Raw genomic sequence first — 26,437 nt, 5'->3', positions numbered from 1 at the left:
CTTGTATCCTGCAACTTTCCAAACTGTGCTTCCTACTTTCTAAATTTGGCTAAGGTGTTTTGTTTTTGGAACAAGTTTATTGAGACATTTTTACATATTATAAAATTCTCTTATTGTAAATATACAATTCTGTGATGTTCAGAAATGTGTGAAATTGTACAATCATTGCCACAATCCAGTTTTAGAACATTTTCATCATCCCCAAAAGTTCCTTCATGCTGGCTTACACTTAAGTCACGTTCCTAAGCTTCCACTCCTTCAGGCAACCACTGATCTGCTTTCGGTCTCTATAAATTTGCCTTTGCTAGACATTTCATATAAATGGCATCATACAATATACAGGTCTTTATGTCTGGCTTCTTTCACCTAGCGTGTTTTTGAGGTTCATCCATGTATCCTAGTTTGTTCCTTTTATAATTGTCAAATAGTCCATTGTATGGGTATTCCACATTTTGTTTGTCCATTCAACAGTTGGTGGAAATTTGGTTGGTTCCATGTTCTGGCTGCTGTGAGTAGTGTAATGAACATTCCTGTACATGTCTTTGGCTGGGCATAAGGTACGGTTTCTCTTGGAGAGACTCCTAGGAGGAAAATTGCTGGGTTGTATGGTAAATCTATATTTTAACTTTTCAGGAAATTGGCAAACTGTTTTCTGGAGTGGAAATGCCTGGGGATTCCAGTGTCTCCACATCCCCTTCAACACTTGTTATTTTCTCTCTTTTTGATTATAGCCATTGTAGTGAGTGAATAGCAGTATCTCATTTGTCAGGCATTTAACTTTATAAATGTTAAAAACCCCATCATATATTGTTCATTGTTCATTTTATTTTTGCTTATAGCTCTTCCTTTAACATTTTTTTAGTTCAAATCTTTTAGTCATGAATTCTTTTGTAACAACGTTTTTGTGTTTAAAAAAATTTCCTCATTAAGATATAATTCACATACTGTACCATTCACCCATTTAAAGTGGACAATTCACTGTTTTAGTATATTCATAGGATTGTGCAACCTTTGTCAGAATTTGCTTTTAGAACATTTTTGCCCCCTCGAAAGAAATCCCATGCCCATTAGCAGTGGTTCTGATCACCTCCTATGCACCCTTTTGGTGAGGGAGGAATTCCCCACCCTAGATACTGCAAGATGGCTGAACACACAACACCCAACACTGGACAGATGAGATCGATAGCAATTGATTAGTCACATATACTCATAGCTACAACGTACAGGGCCACACAGGTGTTGACTTGGGAGCAGAGTGAGCAAACATGGTTGTGGGAGGCGGGCTTTACATAAGGGTGACGTGACTCCTGGTTTCTTCCAGAGGGTATGATTGGCTTGTTTGAAGAATTTCACAGGCTGGCAGCGAAGTGAAACTTGTTAGGTGAAGAACCTGGTAGAATGAACCTGGTGGGATACAGTTGATAGCAGAACTAGCTGGATGGGGAACCTTTTCCACTGGATCAGGGGTGTATGTGGTGAGAGCAGCGGAACTCGCAGTTAGGCCTTGGGGGCCCTGTGAGATGCAGGGATGTCAGGGCAGGACCTAATATTGAATCTTAATTTCAGACCCTACACCACAGTGGTCAATCCTCATTCCTCCCTGACTCCTCCTCAGTGCCTGGCAACCACAAATCTACTTTCTGTCTTTATGAATTTTCCTATTAAGGACATTTCGTGTAAATAGACTCATACAATATGTGGTATTTTGTGTCTGGCTTTTTCCCCTTAACATTATGTTTTCAAGGGTCGTCCATGTTGTAGCATGTGTTAGTACTTCACTCCTTTTTATTGCTGGCTAGAATCCACTCTGTGAATAGACCACATTTTATTTATCCATTCCTCAGTTGGTGGGCATTTGGGTGGTTTCCACTTTTTGGCTCTTATAAGTACTGTTGCTCTGAAGACTTGTGTACACATTTTTGTGAGGGTGGATGTTTTCAGTTTTCTTTAGTATATACCTAGGTCTTCCTTTGTTTTGTAAAGCTTTTTTTACTGGATATAAAATTTTGATTGATAATTTTTTCTTTTAGTGCTTTTAAGATGTTCCTCCACTGTCCTGTAGTTTGCATTGTTTCTGATGAGAAATCTGTCATTCTTATTGTTATTCCTTTTAACATATAATATCTGACTGCTTTTAAGATTTTATTTTTATCATTGGTTTTAAGCAGTTTAATTATGGTGTGCTGTGGTGTAGTTTTCTTCATGTTTCTTGTTTGTAGTTTATATTTAGTGTTTCTTCTTCATGTTGAGTGTTTATTGAAATTCTTGGATCTGTGGATTTATACTTTTCATCAAATTTGGAAAAACTTCAGCCATTATTTTCTTAAATGTATGTTCTTTTCCACTTTTACTTTGGGACTCTAATTATCCATACAGTAGGCTGCTTGAAGTCCCACAGCTAACTGATATTTTATTTTTGAGGATTCTTTTTCTTTGTGTATTTTATTTTGGATAGTTTCTGTTGCTGTGCCTTCAAGTTATCTTTTTTAAGGTCTAATATGCTATCCATCCCATCCGATCTATTTTCCATCTCAAATATCGTCGTTTTCATCTCTAGAAGTTTGATTTGGGTCTTTTGTTTTTGAGGAAGATTGTCCCTGAGCTAACATCTGTGCCATCTTTCTGTATTTTGTGTGTGGGACACCACCACAGCATGGCTTGATGAGCAGTGCATAGGTCTGCTCCCGGGATCCAAATGCACAAACCCCAGGCCGCCAAAGTGGAGTGCCTGAACTTAACCACTACACCCCCCCGGTGAGCCCTGATTTGGGTCTTTTTTATATGTTCCATGTCTCTGTTTATCTTTTTTCTTAATCTTTCCTTTCTTTGAAGATTGGCACCTTAGCTAACATCTGTTGCCAATCTTCCCTTTTTTTTTTTTCCTTCTTCTTCCATAGTTACATTACATAGTTGTGTATTCTAGTTGTAGGTCCTTCTGGCTCTGCTATGTGGAACACTGCCTCAGTATGGCCTGATGAGCAGCACTAGGTTGTGTCCACGATCTGAACTGGCGCAACCCTAGGCTGCCAAAGCAGAGTTCACGAACTTAACCACTTGGCCATCGGGCTGGCCTCTCTGTTTAACTTTGTGAACATACAGAATACAGTTGAAATAACGGTTTTAATATCTTTCTCTGCTCATTATAACAACAATTTCTATTGACTGATTATTCTCCTTCGTATGGGATGTATCTGTCTGCCTCTTTGCATTCCTGGTAGGTAATCTTTTGAGTGGATGGTTGATGTTGTGAAACTTACTTTTCTGGGTGCTAAATAACTTTGTTTTCCTCTAAATCTTCTTGAGCTTTGTTTTGGAACACAGTTCAGTTACTTGGAAACAGTTGACCCTTTCAGGTCTTACTTTTATGATAAGCTAGGTGAGTCTATTGCCATGCTCAGCCTGGGTTAATTATTCCCCACTATTGAGGCAAGACCTTCCTCAGTATTCAATGCCCTGTGAATTACGTGTTTTTACAGTCTGTGGAAACAGACGCTGTGGCCCAGTGTCAGTGCCACTAGTTCTTTCCCCAGCCAAACAGGGGGAGGAAATCCTTTTGGATAATTTTTTTCTGCAGCCTCGGGGAGCTTCCTCACACTTTCTCTGATCACTACTCTGCTGAATACTTGAGGGGACCCTCTGCAGGCCTCCAGGATCCTCTCCTTGAAGTGCTGCTCTCTCCTAGCTGAAACTCTGTCCTGTGAACTCTCACTGCCTTGCTCTTCCTGGACCCTCAGTGCCATCTTCTCAACTAAGGGAGCCCTCTGTGCTCTGCCTCATTTCACCCTCTCTGTGCCACGGCATGGAAGTTGTCTTAAGACAATCATAGGGCTCACTTCATTTGTTTCCTGAATCTCAAAATCACTGCTCTTTGTTGTCTGATGTCTAAATGTCTTGAAAATAGTTTCTTTTTTTCCCCTTAGGTTATTTCAGGTGGAAAGCTAAATCCAGTCCCTTTTACTCCATCTTGGCTAGAAGAGAAGTTATCTGCCCAAAGGGTTTTGACAGATAAATAAACCAGTTGGGTTATGAACACTTACACGAATTTTTTTTTCAGCTCAAGTTTTTGTTAGTATTTTAAGTTCTTTTCATGATAAATTTCTTGGTCTAAGTAAGTTTTCTGTTGCCTTTATAGCTTGGCTCTGAATATTGATTTGCTAGATAGTCCAGACTTATTGGAAACAACCATTGATGATGTAATTGGGGCACCCGACCCTATGGAGACGTCCCAAGCGCCAGATGATATTAACATAGCCGCCGGGCAAACTGGATTAGAGGAACCCGAAGTTGAATGTGGGAGTAAGTAAATGTTCTCTATAATGTCGACGACACGTTTTTATTTTACTTTCCTTTGAAATGAACTATTTACGTCAGTTGCTCCAAGAATATTTTATGCAGTAGTTGAATTTTAAAATTTAATGTAGAATAGTTATGCTTTTTGCCTCTTTGTGGCTTAAGGGTCCATTGAAATAGTTAAGATCACATAACTGAGACGATCAAACATTTGTATTATTCATAAGTCATCAAACATTTATGAATTTTCAGACTTGCTTTTTACTTTGTTTCTTGAGTGAAAATGGAGAGAAAAAATTTTTCCTTAAAGATTTTCTAAGGCACAGGATTGAGTAAATGTTTGGACATTCCATTAGCTCCTAGAAAGCATTTTGTTATTGATGAGAACTTTTGTTGCCCAGATCCACAAAAATGAATAATCCAGAAAGAATGCTGCTTTCCTTAACTTTTTAAAATACTAAAAGGAAACAATAAATTGCCCATTGAAAATCTCTGTATATTTGTGAGTTTAGTTTGGTATTAAAGCATAAACTGTAAGCAGGAGCTTCCTGTTGGATCTCAGTGTAATGTGTGTTCATTTAACAGTGGCTCATGTTCCTGTGACTCTTGGCAATTCTGATTTCTGTCGCTCAAATCAGACGTCATCTTTAACAGTTCATGTGAAATTGCCAGTGAGTACGCTGTTCTCTCTGAAGAGCGTAGAATACAGCAGTGCTATTTAATAATTTACAAATGGATTAATGAAAAGTTATGCAGTGCTTCTGGTTAATAGAACATGTTGAAGGACTATTGGTAATTGATGTTAAAAATTTGTCCTTTTGTTCTCTCAGTAACCCTTTCAAATACACACTTAAACAAATGTTCTGATATGTCATGGTTGTGTTTGACATCTACCATGTTTAAACTGTGCTTACAAACCTGAGGTCAGGGAAACAAAAATTAACTGATTTATTATGTTAATAATTTCAGAAAAATGTTCTAATTTGATTATTTTAAAGGTAGTAGTTAGTTATTGGGTTTTTGTTTGTTTGTTTCTTGTTTTCATACCTTCCATTACCATTTCTCATGAACTTTCTTTGCAATAATTTCTTTTGGTTAGTTTCCAGTTTTCACAGCCCTGCCCTGGACTCTACTTTTTGTTAGAAATGGTTGCTCTTTGTCACTAGAAAGACAACAAACCAAGGCTATCAGGATTTAGATTCAGCTAGACGCAAGACTAACTTAAGAGAGTATTTCCAGGGCTAAAATAAAAAGTCTCCTTTATAGAGATGGCAGTATTGATTTTGTTTACATTCCATTTTATGTCCGTTGTCTGAATTCAGAGTTTTTAAACAATCCTTTCAGTGCTGCAATAGTGTTGTATTAGCAAACCACGTTGGTTTAGTGCCTACTTCCCAGGGATCTGTGTTGGTTTTGGAGAACATGTGGAGTGAACTAGGGACGCCTAGAAAAGATCAAATGAGACGTAATATCTCTTCAAATGTTTGAAAGTCTGGCGTATCAAAGAATTTATTTTATCTCACTTTATTGGTGAATCTTGGATCAGCAATTTGAAAGTATGAAGAAGCAGATTTGGAATCAGTATAAGAAAGAGTGTTTTTAACGTTTCTGTGGTAAATCAGAACTAGATACCTACTGGTGAGTGAGCCCCTTGTTACAGAAGGCGTTCAGACAGTGCTTAAATACTGTTCAAAGCTGTGGCAGGAGAAATTCTGCCGTAGTGTGAGGGTTTCATTAGTAAGACTTGTTCAGTTCAGATTTATAATATTTGCTCAAAGTCAATAAAAATAATTAGTGTTTTGATGGTAAGAATTAAGGTCTTATAATCTTGGTATCCAGTTTATTCTGTATTTTCTTTCGGTTTTAATGTCAAAATCCTGATTCACATAGGTAATAGTTATAAATAGTAACTTTTTTTAACGTCTTATCCTACAGTCTCAGGATGTTCCTCGGCCAAACAAGTAGCAGAAGAGGCTTTATTTCAACCAAAATACCCCAAACCCAGCAGTATTAATTTATCAGCATAAGCTGAAGCATTTGTGGTCTCAGCATCGTCATGTTAAAATTTAGTACCAAGTAATCTGAAGCATAAGAAAACCAGGAGATGGTAATTAAGTGAATAAATGAGTATGGAAGATTTTGAAAAGTATTGAATTAGTGATTCTCAGCTTGGGTTGTTTAAAATCACCTGGAGAGTTTTTAAAACTACCAGTGCCAGAAAACTACCTCCAGAAAGTCTGATTTTACTGTTGTGGAGTCAGCTCTGGAAATCAGTATTTCTTAAAAGTTCCACGTCCGATTCTAATGTGCAGCCAAGGGAGTGATCCACTGAGTTAATTGATGGACACTTGTAGAAGATCCCTTTCACCAGGAGGAATTGACTTCATAGTTTTTTCCTCCCTTCTCCTACCTGATTATATACAAATTTTAGGCATTCAACAGCTTTTTACAATCAAGAAACAGTGTAAAAATTCAGACTCGTACCAAAATAGTCCCTGCAAAATAAGATTATTACAGAGTGGTTAATGTAAATATTGTTCATAAGTTGAATTGTGTTTAATGTATTATGTTTTCAGTGCTTCAAGGACTTCATTTGTAATGTGTTTTGCAGCGAGGTGGAACATAATGAAAACAAAATGCTTCTCCTGCATCACACCTGATGTTACCAATATGTCATCTGTTGAGTCAATTAATGAATAAATACATGTCCTTCATTGGTTTGCTCCATTTAAGTTTCATTTTTGGCCACGTATAGTCAGGGCCAAGGAAGGAAAACAGCACAGTACTGAGGTTCAGCAGGAGCTGTTTGGGTTGTGGTTATGGGAGAAAGGATCATGTCACAGGTGCTGTCTGCCTTTTCTTCCAATCTTGGCTGGTAAGCCTTCTTAACCACACGTGCTATTAAGATTCCATGTCCATGGGCTTTTTAGGAGTGGTGCAGATACAGGGCAGTGTTCCTGTTTAGGTTAACTCTTAATCAGATTAGTGGAGAGTTAACTGGTTTTAGGAAGAAAATATATTTATTCTGTGGTTGTCTGGATTATTACCTTTAATTGATGGTAACTGGTGTTGGAAAAAGCAAATTTGAAGTCCACAGCTATGTCAGCCTGGCAGACTAAGAGGCTATTTTGCCATTTTTTTCCAGCATTAAAAGATGCCTCAGAGAAGCTCAAACACCTTGAGATGGAAAACAGTCCATTGCTGTCCTCTCGTCCCAACATTGATGTTAATATCAACAACCAGGTATTCAGATTTCTCCTTTGTGTACCTGTTACATCTCCAGACCTCCCAGAAATCTTTTCTTTCCAAAGCTAAAGGGCCAGTCCAGTGGCATAGTGGTTAAGTTTGTGTGCTCTGCTTTGGCAGCCCAGGGTTTGCCAGTTCAGATCCTGGATGCGGACCTACACACTGCTCATCAAGCCATGCTGTGGCAGCATCCCACAGAGAAGAGCTGGAAGGACTTACAACTAGGATATACAACTATGTACTGGGCTTTTGGGAGAAAAAAAAGAGGAAGATTAGCAGCAGGTGTTAGCTCAGGGCCAATCTTCCTCACCAAAAAAAGAAAAAGAAGAAAAAAAAAGCCTGCAAAGGTAATAGTTTCTCTTTTCTTTGCTGGGAAATCCGTCTGTGCCGACCTCTCATACAACTGTTTTCTCATTTAAAAAGGTGAAATTGTAGATGTTTAGGAGTGAAGAGGGAAACTTGGGCAGCAACATTAAGAACTGTAAAGTAATCTCATAATTTTTTTTTTTTTTTAGGATTGGCAGCTGAGCTAACAACTGTTGCTTATCTTTTTCTTTTTTTTTTTTTTTTCTGCTTTCTCTCCCCACATCCCCCCCGGCACATAGTTGTATATCTTAGTTGCAGGTCCTTCTAGTTGTGGCATGTGGGACGCCACCTCAACGTGGCCTGACGAGCGGTGCTATGTCTGCGCCCAGGATCCGAACCGGTGAAACCCTGGGCCACTGCAGTAGAGCATGCGAACTTAACGACTTGGCCACGGGGCTGGCCCCTCATAATTTTTTTTTAAACACAGTCAAAAGTGTTAAGACTGTTAAATCTTTTATCTTGAATCAGCCCATCCTTTCTCTAATTCTGTTCGGTGGGACTTGATTTAGTTGAAGAACTTGGCAAAAGCCTTCTGAAATTATAGGATTTGTTTGAAAGAGAGCTGCTCTGTAGTGTAAACAAGGAAGAGAACAGAACCTCAGAAACGTCAGCTTTATCTTTCACAGCTTTCACCAACCTGTACCCTTGGAGGTCTTTAGGCATGGGGGTTGGGGATGCATACTAATTAAATCAATTAAACTTCGGTTAGTTGACTATAATTTAAAAAAAATTTATTTCTACATTAAATAACTTACAGGGATAACTAAAATAATTTAAATGAGATAAAAATAATTAATCCTATCAGCTACCAAATGTCCCCACTAAATGGAAGAGTGAATTTTAGGTAATGATTTGGAGGCACCCTTTTTTCCCTATATATAGACAATCGATAACAAGGATCTATTGAATGAATTTTATTTTGGTTTTAAAGAAGAAAGGGGAACAGCTGATGTCCAGTGTTCTCTCATTCTTGGATAACTAACTGGAATTTCTTCAGAGACCAGTCTGGAGTAGAGAGTGATTTTCTTCTTTCTTGCATAATCATTGTTAAAACTGTCCTTTTGAATCCAAAGTCTTTTTTTCTAGTATATTTTTTCTTAGAAATATCTTTTAGAAGCTAATTAAATTTCAGAAGGGCTTTCGTTTTCTTGAGCCCTCAGTATTTTTCAAATATATCGGTCTGTTTGATTTCACATTGTTAGTTCTTTTACTGTCTCTGTAAGGTGGGGGAAGGCAGGGTCAGAGACAGAAGGGTAGTTGAAATCTTTAGATGGTTAGCAGTTAATTTGACAAAAATTTAATGGAATGAACCTAAAGGGGTAATAAAGCCTGGTGAATCTTGGAGGGGGCAAGGAGAAGAGGAGTGACTGTCTGTTATACTGGAAGGGAGTTCATGGAAATCCATGGAACAGCTACCTGTTTCTTTTGTAAAATTCCCTGCTTATCTTGCTATAATATAACTGAGCATCTGCAGCAGAGAATCTGTTAAGTTAGTCCTGAAGCCTTGAAAAAATGAGGAGTGTGGGTTCAGGATAGGAAAGGGAGTAAAAGAGTGAGTTAGGTAAAGGACAGGATGACCTCAGGGAACATTTTGATATTCATGTAGCTAGAAAAAATAATAGCTAATATTTAGTAAGGGCTTAGTACTGAATACCAGGCAGGAATAACAAGGAAATACAGTGTTGCACTGATAAAGGGCTTCTGACTGCCTACTTTAACTCTTTTCAAGCAGAGTGTTGTGTAAAAGTTGATGCATGTTTTAGTTATGTGACACATTTTTAATACAGTCTGATTTCTCTACCTCTACTATTGCAGATTAGTCTTAATATCAGCTTTACTAACTAATCTTAGGATGAAAAGCCTATTATAAGTAAAATACATTGTTCTAAAGCAAAGTAGCAGTTTTTCAGTGATTTGCCGTAAGAGTTGTGTGATTGAGAAGCTCTAAGCCAGCCACAGAATCTTAGGCTCAGACTAGCTAGCACTTCTGACAGCAGAGTTGACTTCAAACTCATGTCTTGAGAACCCAGGTTAGAGGAATCTCATGCCTTGTGAGACCTGTGTAGGGGAGGAAGACAAATCCTCTACCCTCCGGGTCCTTCTTGCTGGGCTACAGATTAAATTGACGTGAGATAGAATAAGAGGAGAAAATCAGAGAAAGCTTTATAACACGTGTACATGGGAGAGACCCAGGGAAACTGAGCAACTCGCCAAAATGGCAGAGGCTGTTACCTTAAATACTATCTTCAGCTAAAGACGAAGGAGGATGTTGGGGGTGGGAGAAGTCCGTTATGGGAGATTACCAGAAAAGCACAGTAAACAAGAGTCAGGTTATTATGCAGATTTGAGTCCTTGTCTTCCCCATTGATAGGAGTTTCTAGAGAGAAGGTCATCCTCCTCTTTCTGGTACAGGGAGGGAGATATCTTTACAGGTGGAGAGTTCCCTTACAAATGTAAATGTCTCTTACAAAGGGTAACTTCTGCTTTTCAGAGCTTCTCCCCTGTCTGCAGTTTCTTAAAAGTAACCAGCCCAAAATAATCCTCATGCCAAAGAGACACATTTTGGGGTGGCTGGTTCTGACCCCCACCATGTGCATTAGCCAGGATTGATAGAGTCACTTGAGATCCTGATACACTGTTGATTCAGTTCTACAAACCTGTTTATTGTTTGCTATTTGTAAGATATAACAATAAATATTTTGTAGAATCCACAGAAGAATGACAAAGTCTTGGCTCTCAAGAAACTTAGACCTGCCCCACCAAGCCCCACAGTACTGCAAATGGCTTTCTCCAGTGACCACTTCCTATTGCAGATCTCCTACGCTAATGGAATTTTTAGATGACAACATCTGGGAAGTACAGTTCTTGAAAGGCAAAATCAGGATCCATGAAGACTTTGACAGGCTAGAATGATGATTTAAGATTATATGTTGTGACAAGTCTGACACAAATATAGGATTAGGATAGGGAGATAGAATGTAAAAGAAATGTGTAAAAAATTGTTTTAAGAGTATGTAAATGCAATATGAAGCGTGACTGCTAAAACAGCTTTTTTGTTGTGTTACCTGAAAGAATTTTAAAAGGGAGGTCCAAACACAGTATTATTATATTTATTTCTGGAGACCACTCTTTAAAAATGATTTAGGAAAACTAAAGCAGTTTAGGAAGAGAAGGAACTATATGGTGAAGGGTCTTGAAACTATTCTGAGGATCAGTAATCTCAGGAGAGAGCACTTTAGATATCTGAAGAGCTATTATATCGAAGAGGAGTTAATGTAATTTGTTTTTTAATAGCCTCAGAGAACAGGTAAGGTCCGTGAGTATGTTAGAGGTATGCAGATTTCACCTCTGTGTGAGAAAGCATTTCCTAACAATTACCTGCAAATTGAATGGGATGCTCCAAGGAAGCAGCAAGTTTTCCACCCTGGGAAGTTCTTCAGGTTAAGACTAAATTAATGACCTTTTGGAATATTTTGGTGTTTAGATGAACTGATCATTCCTTCCAACCTCGAGATGCCATGATTCTAAGTGTTGTTGTTGGGATTCTTGCCTCTTTCTTGGTGCCTCCTCCTTTTGGAAACTTACTCCGTTTCTGTGCTTGACCTATGTGTTTAAAATTCTTTAGGGCTTCTTCTGTGTCAAGATCTATAGATTGTTCAATTACCTTCCTCTTCTTAATTACCTGAGACAATTCCAGGGTTTTCTTTATCTTCAAATTTCATTTCAGGAATAATTCTTTTCTTGTTCTTTGATCAGCTATCAAATTTTAAAAATGCTTCAAGTGACAAAATCTAAATGCATTTGTTAGTGAGGACACGAGGCACAATTAAGATATGTGTGGCCTTTAGCAACTAGTCTTTTTAGGGTAAAGGATTAAAAGTAGGGCATGATAACTGTGTTATCTTGACCAGGAGTTGGTGGACTATTTCAGTAAAGTGTCAGATAGTAAATATTTTAGTGTTGCCAACCATACAATCTCAGTCAAAACTACTCAACTCTGGCATTATAGCACAAAAGCAGCCATATAGGAATGAGCAGAGCTGTGTTCCACTGAACTTTATTTACAAAAATAGGTGGTGGGCCAGATGGACCTCCAGGTTATGCTTTGCTGACCCCTTCTCTTGATTTTTAGGAATTTAGTTTAGCTGCAGGTTGCCACTGCATATGATTTGTAGTAATCTTTGTCATTTTGCCCTTTTGATTTGCTTTTATACAGACCATAAAAGGGTGTTGTAGGGGAGGAAGACATTTCCTCTACCCACTCTGGGTCCTTCTGGCTGGAAAACTAATTAAATTCACATGAGACAGAATAACAGGAGAAAATTAAACAAAGCTTTATAACATAGATACATGGGAGAGGCTCAAGCAAACTGAGCAACTTGCCAAAATTGTGAAAGTTCTCATCTTAAATACCACCCTCAGCTAAAGACAAAGGAGGATGTTGAGGGTGGGGGAGTCAGTTATGGGAGATCACCAGTAAAGTACAGTAAACAAGGGTAAGGTTATGCAGATTTAAGTCCTTGTCTTCTGCCTTGATGGGAGTTTCTAGAGATAAGGTCATCCCTCCTTCTTCCTGGTACAGAGAGGGAGACACCTTTACAGATGGTAATAAAGGGTAAGTAAATTCTGCTTTTCAGAGTTTCTTTCCTGTCTGCAATTTTTAAAAGTAACCAGCCCAAAATAATCCTCATGCCAAAGAGACATGTCTTGGGATGGCCAATTCCAGTCCCCCACAGTGTAACAAAGTAAAATGTCAAAAACCAAACTCTGCATACTGAATAAAACAAAGTAGAAAGATGAGTTTGTAGCAAGAGTTTCAACCTGCAAGCTGGGAAACTTAAGGCTGTGGGAGCAATGAGTTGCTGACAGATCAAGGGGTTTTTGTGGGATAAATATGAAAGTTATTTGGTTTTTCCAACTGATTGGTTACCTGGTAGTTATCTTATTTGGATCAAGATTACTGAGTCAGGGCAACAAGGAAGTCCAAAGATGGCGTGAATGGAGTTGGCATTTGAGGATTGGCTGGTGTCTTCTGCTGATTTCTGAGAAGAGCTGTAAATTCCTGTAAGGTTAGGTTAAGTTTGTTTATGCACCTGCCTTGACCATTTCCATTTTGTCCCTGACATAAGTGACTCCATTTTAGTTTGATTCTACAAGTAGTTACTTTCTTTCCTTCTACCCCCAATTGGGACACAGAGGGTGTGATGATAGGTCGAAATTCCCTTTGGGAAATAGAAAATACTCAGATAGCTATGCAAAGGCCACACGTCTCCAGGGATCAGTGAACTGTTGTATATCATGTAACTAGTAAATAGAAATACTTTTTATGAATGCAAAGGCAAATGTTTCCTATTTGGTAATAATTGCTGTAAGGGAGGAAAAATAATTTTCCCTCTGCTCTTCTGAGTTCTTGGCCGAGACCCCTGTAACAAAAGGCAGATTAACAAGAGAAAAACAGAAATTTATTAGCATGTATACCCCATGTATACAGGGAGGCACCCGGGGAAAAACTAGTAACTCTCAGTGGTGGCTTAGAATTCCAGTTTAGGTGTTATCTTCAGCTAAAGTCAAAAGAAAGAGAGGTGGAAGGGAGGCCACCTATGGAAAGGTTGCAAGGGGAAAGCCTGGTAAACAAGAGTAAGTTTTGTTATGTGGATTTAAGTCTTTGCTTTTCATTGATAAGGACCTGAAATTGTCTCCAGGGATTAGTCTTTGTTCTTCTTGGGAGAGGGGAAGAGGGGCACTTTTGTTAATATATGTCTTGCTTTTAGGCAAATAGGGGGAGGATAGAGAGTTTTTCTTGCATCTGCTGCTTCTCCGTTGCCTTCAGCTCAAAATAGTCCTTATGCCAAAGTGGTATATTTTGGCTTGGCATATTCAACTACCCTTCATTGCCTTGACTTTTTCAGCTTGAAGAATAGTTACTAATATTATACTAATATCATTCGTGCAGGTTTCTTTTTTTTCTGCTTTTTGTTTTCCCCTCCCCAAATCCCCCAGTACATAGTTGTATATTTTTCAGTTGTGGGTCCTTCTAGTTGTGCCATGTGGGACGCCGCCTCAGCGTGACCTGATGACCGGTGCCATGTCCACGCCCAGCATCTGAACCAGCAAAATCCTGGGCCCCCAAAGCGGAGTGCACGAACTTAACCACTCGGCCATGGGCCCGGCCCCTAGTGCAGGTTTCTTAAAAAATAATTTTTAAGTCATTCTCTCTTTCTGGAAATTAGGCTGTTATGCTGTTGGTGTCTTAGCATTTTTTAGTTATATAGTAGACTAGCTCTAAAAGTTCATATCCCTTTTGTCACGATCTCAGGCATTCTTCTGGCTTCATTTAGATACATTAAACAGTTTAAGGGGAAGAAACAGTTTATAAAATGTGGTTAAAACCTTTGTGTGTGTTTACTAAAAATATAAGGGTAAATTGTGTTTAATCTTCTAAAGCAGAATTCATAAGTTGTAGATCATGGATCTATCCATGAATATGCACAGGAGGGCCTTAAACCCTATGAAATTGAATACATATTCTTGTCTTTGATTCATTTATACATTTTTCTGGAAAGTGGATCCAAATTTTGTTAAACTCTCCAAAAGGTCCATGACTCATAAAAGAGTGAACCATAGGCAACCTTAAAATAATTCCTTGCATCTCTTTAAGGTTAAAACTAAAGAGAACTTCACTTTGCTTAAGAGGTTTCTATAATTTTTTTTTTAATTCAACAGTTTCAGGGTTTCTGAGGCATTTAAAGAAGGAGCTCTCAGAATTAGGGCCTCTTTGTGTAGAAAAGTACCATTTGAGGGTTGAGGAGTTACTGTTTTCACGAATTCTCTACCTTGGTTGTTTGACTCTATTAACGCTCAGTGAAATATACTCACGTTTCCTCACCAAGACTGTTCAAGAGCAGTTTCAGGTCTGGATCTAATGGCATTCTGGTTGAGAACTGAGGTAGACTTTGGATCAGCTTTAGCTCCTGACTAAGCTGACTCTCACAGTGGAAGACGGCTCTATAGTAGAGCTTGTGTATTGACAGGCATTTCAGATCACGTCTAATTTGGGGTGTTCAGGAATCAGGGTGTCCTTTTAATTATTTTGGTCTTCGGTTTGCCACATTTTGACCATCCAAAGCAGACATACCAGCAGCATAGTAACTTGGTGCCACTGGAGTTATGTGCTATAATAAAATAAAGTGAAAATGTGTTAAAGCTATTACATTCAACTTGTATCACACTAATTGTTTTCTGTTGTACACATACATCATAATTATAGAAAATACAGATCTTTAAAAAGTAGGAAATTATGAATCTTCCACTGTCTCATTACTAAGAGATAACTACAATTAACATTTTAAAGATATATACTTGCATAGTGATGGATGATAATTAGTCGTTGGCTGGTGAACATGATGTAATCTACACAGAAATGGAAATATAATGATGTACACCTGAAATTTATGTAATGTTATAAACCTCAATTAAAAAATAATAAACATCAAGAAAATAGAGATATATACTTACAAACATTTAAATGTGATATATTTTTAAAGTAAGAATGCAGTGATGCTGCTTTTATTTATTTATTTTTTAAAGATTGGCACCTGAGCTAACATCTGTTGCCAGTCGTCTTTTTCTTCGTTCTTCTTCTCCCTAAAGCCCCCCAGCACATAGTTGTATATTCTAGTTGTAGGTCCTTCTGGCTGTGCTATGTGGGACGCCTCCTCAGCATGGCTTGATGAGCAGTGCTAGGTCTGCACCCAGGATCTGAACTGGCAAAATCCTAGGCTGCCACAGTGGAGTGCTCGAACATAACCATTTGGCCATGGGGCCAGCCCCGGCGCTGCTTTTAAAACTTCAGTTATAAACATCTTTCTTTATTTCAATGACACATTACAGACAATAGTTAGATTGCATGCGTTGTCATTGTGTTTACCCAGTTCCTTGTTAGACATTTAGATTGTTGCTAAATTTCACCGTAATAATCAATGCTGTGACAAACAGTCTTATAAATAAATATCTGCGATCATCTTTGATTGTTCTCCTGGGAAGTGGAATTGTGAGGTCAAAGTACAGGCATAATTTTAAAGCCTTTGGTACTTTTGCAAAATGGCCTTCCAGAAAGATGGTAACAATTTCTACTTTTACCTGTGATATGGTTGTTGAATTCTTGTTTTTGTTTTTAATGTAGGCAGAAAAAGAAATATCTGCTTATATCAGAGGCAGGTTGCTCTGAGAATCCTATAATGTGCAAATATAAATGATTAATAAATAATCTCAAATGTGCAGTATAATTGGCTCTGAAAAGAAAATATCAAAGCAATTGAACTAGCCATGATTTTTTTCCAGCCTTGTTGAGATATTGTAATATATTTAAAGTGTACAACATGATGATTTGATAGACATATACATTGTGAAATGATTCCTACAATCAAATTAATTAACACGTCCATGACCTCACGTTACCTTTTTGTTTGCTTTGGTTATTATATGAGGCAGTTTTAAGAACTATAGCCCAGGATAACACTTTGACCAAGGAAGGAAGCTCTCCAGAGAAGTGTGGTGTACAGACTGAGTATATGCCATCTTGGAACAAGGAATGTACATCAGATATGACAGGAATATCCCTTTTACTGCAGTCACGAGATGCTTTACTGGCACAGCAGATGAGTGGTCACAAGATGAGCTTAGTAGGTCAGTAATTAATCCTTAGTTTCTGGGAAGAAATGCTTATATATGAAGAGATGCTGATATGGAGGGAAAGCAACATCCTGGTCTTTAAGGACATCATTCTCAGCGTTGGAACATTGTAAATGTTTAAAGCAGATGTACAGTGTATGCTCGACAGGTCATGTCAGGCCTTTTTAGAAAAACAAGGTCAGGCCCAATTAGTTTTAAACCAAATGGCTTCCTCATGTACTCCAGTATATCTTACTGTTTTTCATTTATTCATCACAAGCATATAGGACAGTATAATTAACTCTAGTCACCTTGTTATACATTAGAGCCTCAGAACTTATTTATCTTATAACTGAAAATTTGTACTTTTTTACCGATCTCTCCCTATTTCCTCACCCCCGCAGCTTTTGCAACCATCATTCTACTCTCTGTTTCTATGAGTTGGACTTGTTTTAGATTCCACATGTTAACTAATACCATGCAGTATTTGTCATTCTCTGTCTCACTTATTTCACTTATAGCATAATGCCCTCCAGCTTCATCCATGTTGTTGCAAATGGCAGGGTTTCCTTCTTTTTAAAGGATGAATAATATTATATACACACACACACACACACCATATTTTCTTCATTCATTGGTCAGTGGACACTTAAGTTGCTTCCGTATCTTGGCTACTGTGTATATGCTGCAATGAACATGGGAGAGCAGATATCTGTTTGAGATGGTCATTTTGTTTCCTTAGGATATATACCCAGAAGTAGGATTGCTGGATCATATGGTATGAACTAGCCATGACTTAAAAAGGACATAGAGACTTCTTTCAGTTAATAGGAACCATTCTGAAGACTAGGAGGTCACAAGCATAAATAGAGTCTATTCCAAAGTAGTGATTTTCAGACTTTTATATGTATCAGATTCACATGGGGAAGCTTGTTAAACATTCATATTTTGGGGTCCCACCCAGAGGCAGAAGTGTGGAGACCACACTAAAAAACACCAAATTAGAATAAGCATGTTAGGGGCCGGCCCCGTGGTCGAGTGGTTAAGTTCGCGTGCTCTGCGGCAGGCGGCCCAGTGTTTTGTTGGTTCGAATCCTGGGCGCGGACATGGCACTGCTCATCAAACCATGCTGAGGCGGCGTCCCACATGCTACAACTAGAAGGACCTACAACTAAGAATATACAACTATGTACTGGGAGCTTTGGGGAGAAAAAGGAAAAAAAAATAAATAAATAAAATCTTTAAAAAAAAAAAAGAATAAGCATATTAATTAAATCTTTTCAGACCTGAAAGAGCTGTGTAATATGTAATCCCATATTTGGCAGCTAGCCTGTTTTACAGACCAAAAGCTGTTTCTGAGACTAAGAAAAATTTAGAGTGAGTTTGTTATTTAGACCAGTGTTAAATAGCAACCATAGTAGTAATAATGATAGTTGTTGTTGTTATTATTGATTGTCATACATTTTAAATTAAGTAAAATGTCAGTTGTAGTGCAGATAATTTAAACATTTTTTATTTTTTTTAAAGATTGGCACCTGGGCTAACAACTGTTGCCAATCTTTTTTCTTTTTTCTGCTTTATCTCCCCAAACCCCCCAGTACACAGTTGTATATCTTAGTTGCACGTCCTTCTAGTTGTGGGATGTGGGACGCCGCCTCAACATGGCCTGACGAGCGGTGCCATGTCCGCGCCCAGGATCCAAACCCTGGGCCGCCGCAGCAGAGCGCACGAACTTAGCCACTTGGCCACGGAGCCGGCCCCTAAACATTTCTTAATTTGCTTCCTCCCCTTTATTTCTTTTCTTAATATTTATGGTGTTTTAATTATGATCTTCATTGACTGGACTTGTGCTTTATTTTATCCTTTTCCTTAGTCTATACCTGAGGGTGACCTGTTTTTTGGCTGTATAACATAACCCTAAACACAATCGTCTATCTGGTAACAGCTCCAGAATTACAGGGATTAGCTTGTTTAGGGCCTAACCTAAACCTCAGTTGAAATTAATTATAGCAAATGACACACATTCTCCGTGAGAGGTTAATGCAAGCATTTGTCCTGGATGATATAGTCAGATACTCAGTTGGTGAAAGACAGGACACTGGGCTAGATGATTTCTAGAGGTCCCTGGCAGTTTGTATTTCACGTATGTGATTATTGAGCCTTAGTTTGAGACTACATGGAGGAGCTGACTATTCCTGGAATAGGATATGACTGCTTAAGATACATGACTTCCTGGTTGTCTGAATATGAACCGTCGTCAGTCTCTTTTCTATTTCCATATAACTATGGCCTGTCAGAGTTGCTTACAGTATATTTTTAACATCTAGGAGGAAGTGGTGAAGTTGACTGAGAAATATCTTAATAATGCCATTGAGAGCCCAGGATTGAATGTCAGGAGACTTCCTCCTGACTTGAAGAGTAACATTTTGAAGGCTCAAGTAGAAGCAGTGCACAAGGTAAGCTGCCTTTAATACAGATGGTCCTGGTGAGGTGAAGAGAGCCTGAGACTTAGAGTCAGAGAGAGCCTGAGGTACCAATAAAATACGTGACTGTTCAGCAAGCGTGACCTAGCTAGTGATGGGAGAGACGGAGTAGTACCAAGAAGCCTGCTCAACATGCAGCGTGCCTTCAGCTCTAGATAGAAGCTACACTAAGAGGGGTCAGTCCTGGGATGAAACAGTGAAAGTAAAGACGTTCCACGGTGTAAGAAGTTTAAGGAAAAAAAAGTCAAATTCCTATAGAAGTGAGTCCCTAATCTTTGCCACTATTATAGTCAGAAAATCTAGTGATTTTTAGGTTCCTGTCAATATTAAGTCAGTGATTTTAGGTCTTTCTTTATCAGTCTGCTACTTTTCACCCACGTCTACCCCCAACTTGGCAAAATTAGAATGTTATTAGCAACAGGAGTGATTGTTATAAGGGGAAAGAGTTGGCTGTGATATTGTAAATGATGCGGTGGGTAGGGACCAACCTCTATGAAGTTTATGTCATCCATGCTCTAGTTTCTCCTGGGTTCTGCCTAACTTTCAAACTTGTCCTCCAAACTAAAACCAGGACAGAAGCCTGTCTCACCAAGTCAGGTTGTCAGCTAGGATTTCAAAGTATCCTGCTGTTGAGAAGACACATTTTACCGCCCTGTCCCCAGGCACAAGCCGTGACAGGACTGAGAGCACTTGAGGAATGTTATTTATGCTTTTTATCTACCCTTTTACCCCAATATAAACAGAAAACATAATATTTACATTTACAAATAAATATAAAATATGGCAATATAGATTCTGGAATCAGACAGCTTGAGTTTGAATCCCATTTCTTATCTACCACCTACTAGCCTTTTGACTTGGCAAGTCAGTTAATCTCTCTGAACCTCAGTTTAATTATGTTTAAAGAAAGGATAATGGCAGTACCTACCTGAAGGCAGCTTGCAAGGATGGAATAATAATAATATTAATACTACTACTACTAATAATAATAATATTAATAATAATAATAAATATAAAGGACCTGGAGTAGCACCTGGCACATAATGAGCATTTAGTGAGTGTTGGTCACCGATGTGAAGCTCCAAGTTGTCGTAGCAGTGGTAGTAATTGTTGGTGTCATTACCTTATATTTCAGTTATACTTTTGCATCTTTTTTGACTTTAATAGCCCTAAATTAAACAGATTTTATTTTACAGTTAAAAACTGTCCCATGAAGGAAAATCCAGGACCAGTGCCTTCATTGTTGAAATCTACTGAACATTTAAGAAAGAAATCATAGCAATTCTACACAAACTCTTTCAGAAAATAGAATAGGAGGCAGCACTTCCCAACTCATTTTATGAGATTAGTATTACCCCAATACCAAAACCAGAAAAAGATATTATAAGGAAAGAAACTATAGACTAATACCCTTCTTGAATAGAGACGCGAAAATCCTTAACAAAATATAAGCAAATTATACTCAACAATTTATAAAAAGGATAGTATGTCATGACCAGGTGGTTTATCTCAGGAAAAAAGTTGGTTTATCATTCAAAATCCAGTATAGTTCACCATGTTAAAAAATAAAATTGTCTCAATTCATATGGAAAATGCATTTCACAGAATTCAATGCCTATTCATGATAAAAGCTCACAGCAAACTAGGAATAGAATGGAACTTCTTCAGCCTGATAAAGGAAATCTGCGAAAAAATCTACAGGTACCATCATACTTCATGGCAAAAGACACATTCACTGAAATAGCTAAAATTAAAAACTAACCATCCCTATGTTGGCAGTGATAGAGTCCTGCAACGCACACTGCTGGTAAAAATATAAAATTTTTTTTTTTTTTTTTGAGGAAGATTAGCCCTGAGCTAACTGCCACCAATCCTCCTCTTTTTTTTTTGCTGAGGAAAACTGGCCCTGTGCTAACGTCATGCCCATCTTCCTCTACTTTATACGTGGGATGCCCACCACAGCATGCCGTGCCAAGCGGTGCCGTGTCCGCACCCGGGATCCGAACCAGCGAACCCCGGGCCGCTGAAGCCGAACGTGCACACTTAACCACTGTGCCACTGGGCTGGTCCCCAAAAATATAAAATTTTATACGCACTGGAAGAAAGAGTTTGGCAATGTATTAAAAGAAATACCATATAACCCAGGAGTTCTACTCTTAGGTATTTATCCAAAAGAAGTGAAAATGTAAGTTCACACAGATACTGGTATACGAACGTTCCCAGCAGCTTTATTTGTAATAGCTAAAAACGAGAAGCAACCCAAATGTCCATCAATAGGTAAACAGATAAATTGTGGCATGTTCATACACAGGAATGCTACTCAGCACATAAAAAGAAATGAATTAATGATACATACAACGCCATGGGTGAATCTCAGAAACGTCATGCTACTCTAAAGAGGTAGACACAAAAGATAGGTATTATGATTCCATTTATATGAAACTGTGAAAAAGTACAGATCATTGTCTGCCATGTCTAAGGGTTTTTGATAGGATTGCATTGGCAGCCTTGAGGGAACATTCTGGGAGTAGTGGAGATGTTACATATGTTGATTATTGTGTTGGTTATGCACCTGTATGTAGTTTTCAAAGTTCATCAAACTGTACATTAAAAATGTGTGTGTTTTACTGTATGTAAATGATACCTCAGTAAAGTTGAGGAAAAAACTAACCTCTTGAGAAAAATTTTTTAGAATTACCTCCTAAAATATTTCTTGGTTTCGGGGAAAAATAAAAGGCCAAATAAAAAAACAACATCTCTTTCTTTTTTTTCTTCTTTTTTATTTTTGGTGAAGATGATTGGCCCTGAGCTAACATCTGTTTCCAATCCTCCTCTTTTTGCTTGAGGAAGATTGTCGCTGAGCTCACATCTGTGGCAGTCTCCCTCTATTTTGTGTGTGGGACGCCACCACAGTATGGCTTGATGAGTAGTGTGTAGGTCCATGCCTGGGATCTGAACCTGTGAACCCTGGGCTGCCAAAGCAGAGCACACGAACTTAACCACTCAGCCCCTGGGCCAGCCCCTCTTTCTTCTTTTTATCATGTAAATTTGAAAAATTCTGGCATTGAATCTTTTGGAATTCTATTTATGTTGACTAACACAACTTGATGTCTAAAGTAATTGAGAGCTGTCTGGTCAAGCCTGTGACTTTGTATACTACTATATCAGAGTGAAGGCCTGGAGTATTATCTGGGCATGGGATAGGATTGCACTGGGTAAAGTACTGCTACTTCTAGGTATGGTTTGATTCCCTCTTTCTGGAACTGAAGCAGACTGGTATTTCCATTCTTACTGGAAAGAATTGTTAATTTCTTGTTACTTTAGTATTCTCAACAAAGATTTAATGTTTTTTTATGATTTCATTTTCTTAGGTTACAAGAGAAGGTAGCTTATTAAGTCATAAAAATGCCAAAGGTCAGGATGCTGCCACCAACAGGTACCGTTCTGGGTAGACTGAATTAAATTGATGTTCTTTTCCTCTTAGCTTCTTTGGGGTCTTTTGTCCTCTTCCTCGGTCTGTCACCACATGGGTTCAGGATGTCTGTTGGAAAGATAGCTTGAACTCATACTTCTGTCCATTGCGTAGCTGCTTAGTCCCTAGTTTTAGATTATTTGAAGATACTCCTAATTAGTCTCTCTACCTTCTCATTCTTCAGCTGATTCAAACTGCAGAGCAAAAACAACCTTTAAAGATATTTTTAATCTTATAAGAAACCTGGTGAGGAATGGATATTACTTCTCTTAGGTATGGCAGTTAACTTTAGTGCCATCCTGTCATCACAGTGGCCTTGTTCTTAGAAACTTTCTCACTGTGGGCTCTCACATTAGTCAAATTTCTTTGCTGTTCTTTCCAAGTTTCCTCTGCGTCTCTTTTCTTTAGTGAGTATTACGCCATTTATTTGTCTTACCAGACTGTTATTCCCTGCGCTGTGCCAGTTTGCTTTGTTCATCACTGTGTGTTCAGTGTTCTGTGCTTAGTTGGTGCTAAATGTTACTGAATCAGTGAATGCTGTTTCTTTTCTCATTATTCAAAACTTGGTGAAAAGTTTTCTGCTTATTCATATCAGTTCCAGATACTATAATCAATATAGTACTTAAACCTGTAGCACGCTTTGTATATAGGACTTTACAGTTAGTGCTCAACAAACATACTAAGTGGTGATCAGGGTAAAACTGGAATTACAACTTAACCTTGTATTTAATTCCAGTAAATCAGTTGGCCCACAACATTTTAGATTCTATTATTATTTGAGCCTTTTAGAATAACCTCATCACAATTTTTTTTGTCAAGAGAAGATAGTGGGGATGGGACTGCCTAGTTTCATTAAACTCTTGAAACTGGAAAGAGCCTACAATATACTCCAGCTTACTTCCAGATTTATTTTTCTAAATGACTGCTGACATTTTGAATAATCTGTTGTACCCCCAGGATTTGAAGTGCATCCCTTAAAATATACTAAGTTCTTATGTAAACTTAGGTCTGTTTCTGGCCCTTTTCCTTTTCTGTTAGTCTCTTTTTTCCCCATGCCATTCTACACTTTTTAAATTATTATTACTGTATCCCCTTTTAAAAAATGAAATATTTAAGGCATAGAGAAAACTATGGCAATTATATAATACATACCTGTGTTCCAAGTATCAGGCTTTGCCACATCTTCACATTTTGCTGTAGTAGATTTAGACCTTTTTTCTTTCTTTATTGAGTTGTAATTCCCAAACCATAAAATTTACCCTTTAAAAGTATGCAATTCTTTGCTTTTTAGTGTATTGACAAAGTTTTGCTACCATTACCACTATCTAATTCCATAATATTGTCATCACCCCTAAAAGAAGCACCATATCTATTTGCCTTCTTTCTGCCTTCCTCCTTTTCTCCCTAGCACTGGCAAGCACTATTCTCCCTTCTGTCTATATAGGATTTGCCTACTCTGGACAGTTCATATAAATGGGTTTATACACTATGTGGCTTTTTGTATCTGCTTTCTTTCATTTGACATAATGTTTTCAAGGTTCATCTATATTGTAGCAAGTATTGTCATTTCACCCCTTTTTATGACTGAATAATAGTCCATTGTATAGATAATACCACATTTTGTTTATTCTTGTGTCAATTGATGGACATTTGTGTTGTTACTCTTTTTTGGCTGTTATGAATAAAGCTGCTATGAACATTCACAGACAAGAATTTTTGTAGACATGCTTTCGTTTCTCTTTAATCTATACCCAAGAAGGGTATTACTGGGTCGTGTGGTAACTCTATCTTTAACTTTTTGAGGAACTGCCAAAGTGTCTTCCAAAACAGCCACAGTGTTTTCCATTCCCACCAGCAATGTATGAGGGTTCCAATTTCTCCATATCCTTGCCACTGCTTATTATTCTCCATTTTTTAAATTATACCCATCCTAGTGAATATGAAGTGGTATCTCATTGTGGTTATGATTTTCATTTACCTAAGGACTAATGATGTTGAACATTTTTCTTCTTTAGAGATTTGTTTTTGTAGTAACAGCTTTATTGACATACAGTTCAAATACCATTCCATTTACCCATTTAAAGTGTACAATTCAGTGGTTTTTGTTTTGACATATCTGAATTTTAAAAAATTATCCATGGTTCCTTCATTTTTTTTTCTTTTTTTTTTTAAGATTTTATTTTTTTTCCTTTTTCTCCCCAAAGCCCCCAGTACATAGTTGTACATTCTTCGTTGTGGGTCCTTCTAGTTGTGGCATGTGGGATGCTGCCTCAGCGTGGTTTGATGAGCAGTGCCATGTCCGCGCCCAGGATTCAAACCAACGAAACACTGGGCCGCCTGCAGCGGAGCGCGCGGACTTAACCACTCGGCCACGGGGCCAGCCCCTTTTTTTCGTTTTTTTAAAGAAAGATATGTTTTTTTCTCCCTGAAGCTCCAGTGTGTGTTGTATCTCCTAGTTGTAAGTCCTTCTAGTTCTTCTGTGTGAGGTGCCACCACAGCATGGTAACTGACAGACGAGTGGTGTGGTTCTGCGACCGGGAAACGAACCCGGGCCACCCAAGGGTGAGAGCGCTGAACTTTAACCACTAAACCATTTAGAACTGGCTTCTGGTTCCTTTTTTTTAACTGCCATTAATGAGTCAGCCACAATTTATTCGTTCTTTTATTAATGGACAAATATTTATTCCAAATTAATGTTGTGTATGTTCCTCCTTATACACATATATTGTGAGGATTTTTTTAGGGTGTGGAATTCCTAGGACTGGAATTGCTGTGCTGGGTCATGGCACATGCTGAGCAGAATGGATGCAGAAGCTTTTCATCTGCTTCTTTGCATATTCTACACAGTGTAAACTACCCAGGACTAATCTTTTCTTGAAAGGTTGAGAGAATTCATTGTAAAGCACATTTCACTCCTTTTTTTTTTTTTTTTTTTTTTTTTTTTTTAAAGATTTTATTTTTTCCTTTTTCTCCCCAAAGCCCCCCGGTACATAGTTGTGTATTCTTCGTTGTGGGTTCCTCTAGTTGTGGCATGTGGGACGCTGCCTCAGCGTGGTCTGATGAGCAGTGCTATGTCCGCGCCCAGGATTCGAACCGACGAAACACTGGGCCGCCTGCAGCGGAGCGCGCGAACTTAACCACTCGGCCACGGGGCCAGCCCCACATTTCACTCCTTTTAATGCTCACTGTTTCTTATATTGATTGACTCAGCATGGCTTGACAAGCGGTGTGGAGGTCTGCACCTGGGATCCAAACCCACGAACCCTAGGCACTAAAGTGGAGCGTGCGAACTTCACCACCATGCCACTGGGCCAGCCCAGTAACTGTTTCTTCTTATTTTTCATCTCTTTGCCTCTGTTTGCCTCAGTGTTGTGGATGCAACAGTACTCGCTTCCACTTCACTAATTATGTCTGACTTTTCCAATCTAGGATTTTTCTCATTTTTTTTCTTAGTCTCCTTGTAGGATTGGACAGGAACTGCTCCTGTTGCTTGTACGTTTTCAGTGATGTTGGAGAGGACTGGGATTTCCTTCTGGATGTGTTATCTTGGTGGATGACAGTCAGCTGTAGGTTTTTCCCCTTTCCTCCCTGGTGTTGAAGCCGTCTGTAAGACTGCTCCTATTCTTGTTATTCTTATCTGGGGTTAGATGCCCCTGTCATTACTGCCAGGCCTATGGGTAACGGAGTCTCGGCACCTCTCTCCTGGCTAGTCCTGTTGTAACATATGGAGTACTCTAGATGTTGCCTCCACTGTCTGCAGCAGAGCTCTCCAGCCTGTGTCCTTAAATGGCGGCCTCTCCTTTGGGTTTCCCGACCGGTCTCCTGTATCTCACATATTCTGTATAATTTCTGTTCCACTGAGCTTTCCCATTCGTGTATTTGATAACAGCTTTTGAAAATCAGTCTAGTG

General features: G+C 38.5%; 1 protein-coding gene across 12 annotated transcripts in view; it reads left to right on the top strand.

Moving 5' to 3' along the window:
* EPB41L5 (erythrocyte membrane protein band 4.1 like 5) overlaps positions 1-26,437 on the top strand; it is a 118,352-nt gene that overhangs the window by 74,381 nt on the left and 17,534 nt on the right. For 4 of the 12 annotated variants that reach the window (XM_070581101.1, XM_070581103.1, XM_070581102.1 and 1 more), the window contains exons 17-20: positions 4,133-4,296; positions 7,436-7,533; positions 18,900-19,028; positions 22,427-22,491. In XM_070581101.1, the coding sequence (XP_070437202.1) occupies positions 4,133-4,296; positions 7,436-7,533; positions 18,900-19,028; positions 22,427-22,491 (456 nt within the window). Of the gene's footprint in view, positions 1-4,132; positions 4,297-7,435; positions 7,534-7,661; positions 14,085-18,899; positions 19,029-22,426; positions 22,492-26,437 lie in introns of all 12 variants that reach the window. The other 8 variants (XM_070581100.1, XM_070581098.1, XM_070581099.1 and 5 more) reach the window with 4 other exon arrangements.

Source organism: Equus przewalskii, chromosome 17 (assembly GCF_037783145.1).
Source record: "Equus przewalskii isolate Varuska chromosome 17, EquPr2, whole genome shotgun sequence".
In the NCBI taxonomy this organism is placed as follows: Eukaryota; Metazoa; Chordata; class Mammalia; order Perissodactyla; family Equidae; genus Equus; species Equus przewalskii.
The sequence above is the reverse complement of the archived record's forward strand: the minus strand, read 5'-3'. Positions and strand labels throughout refer to the sequence as shown.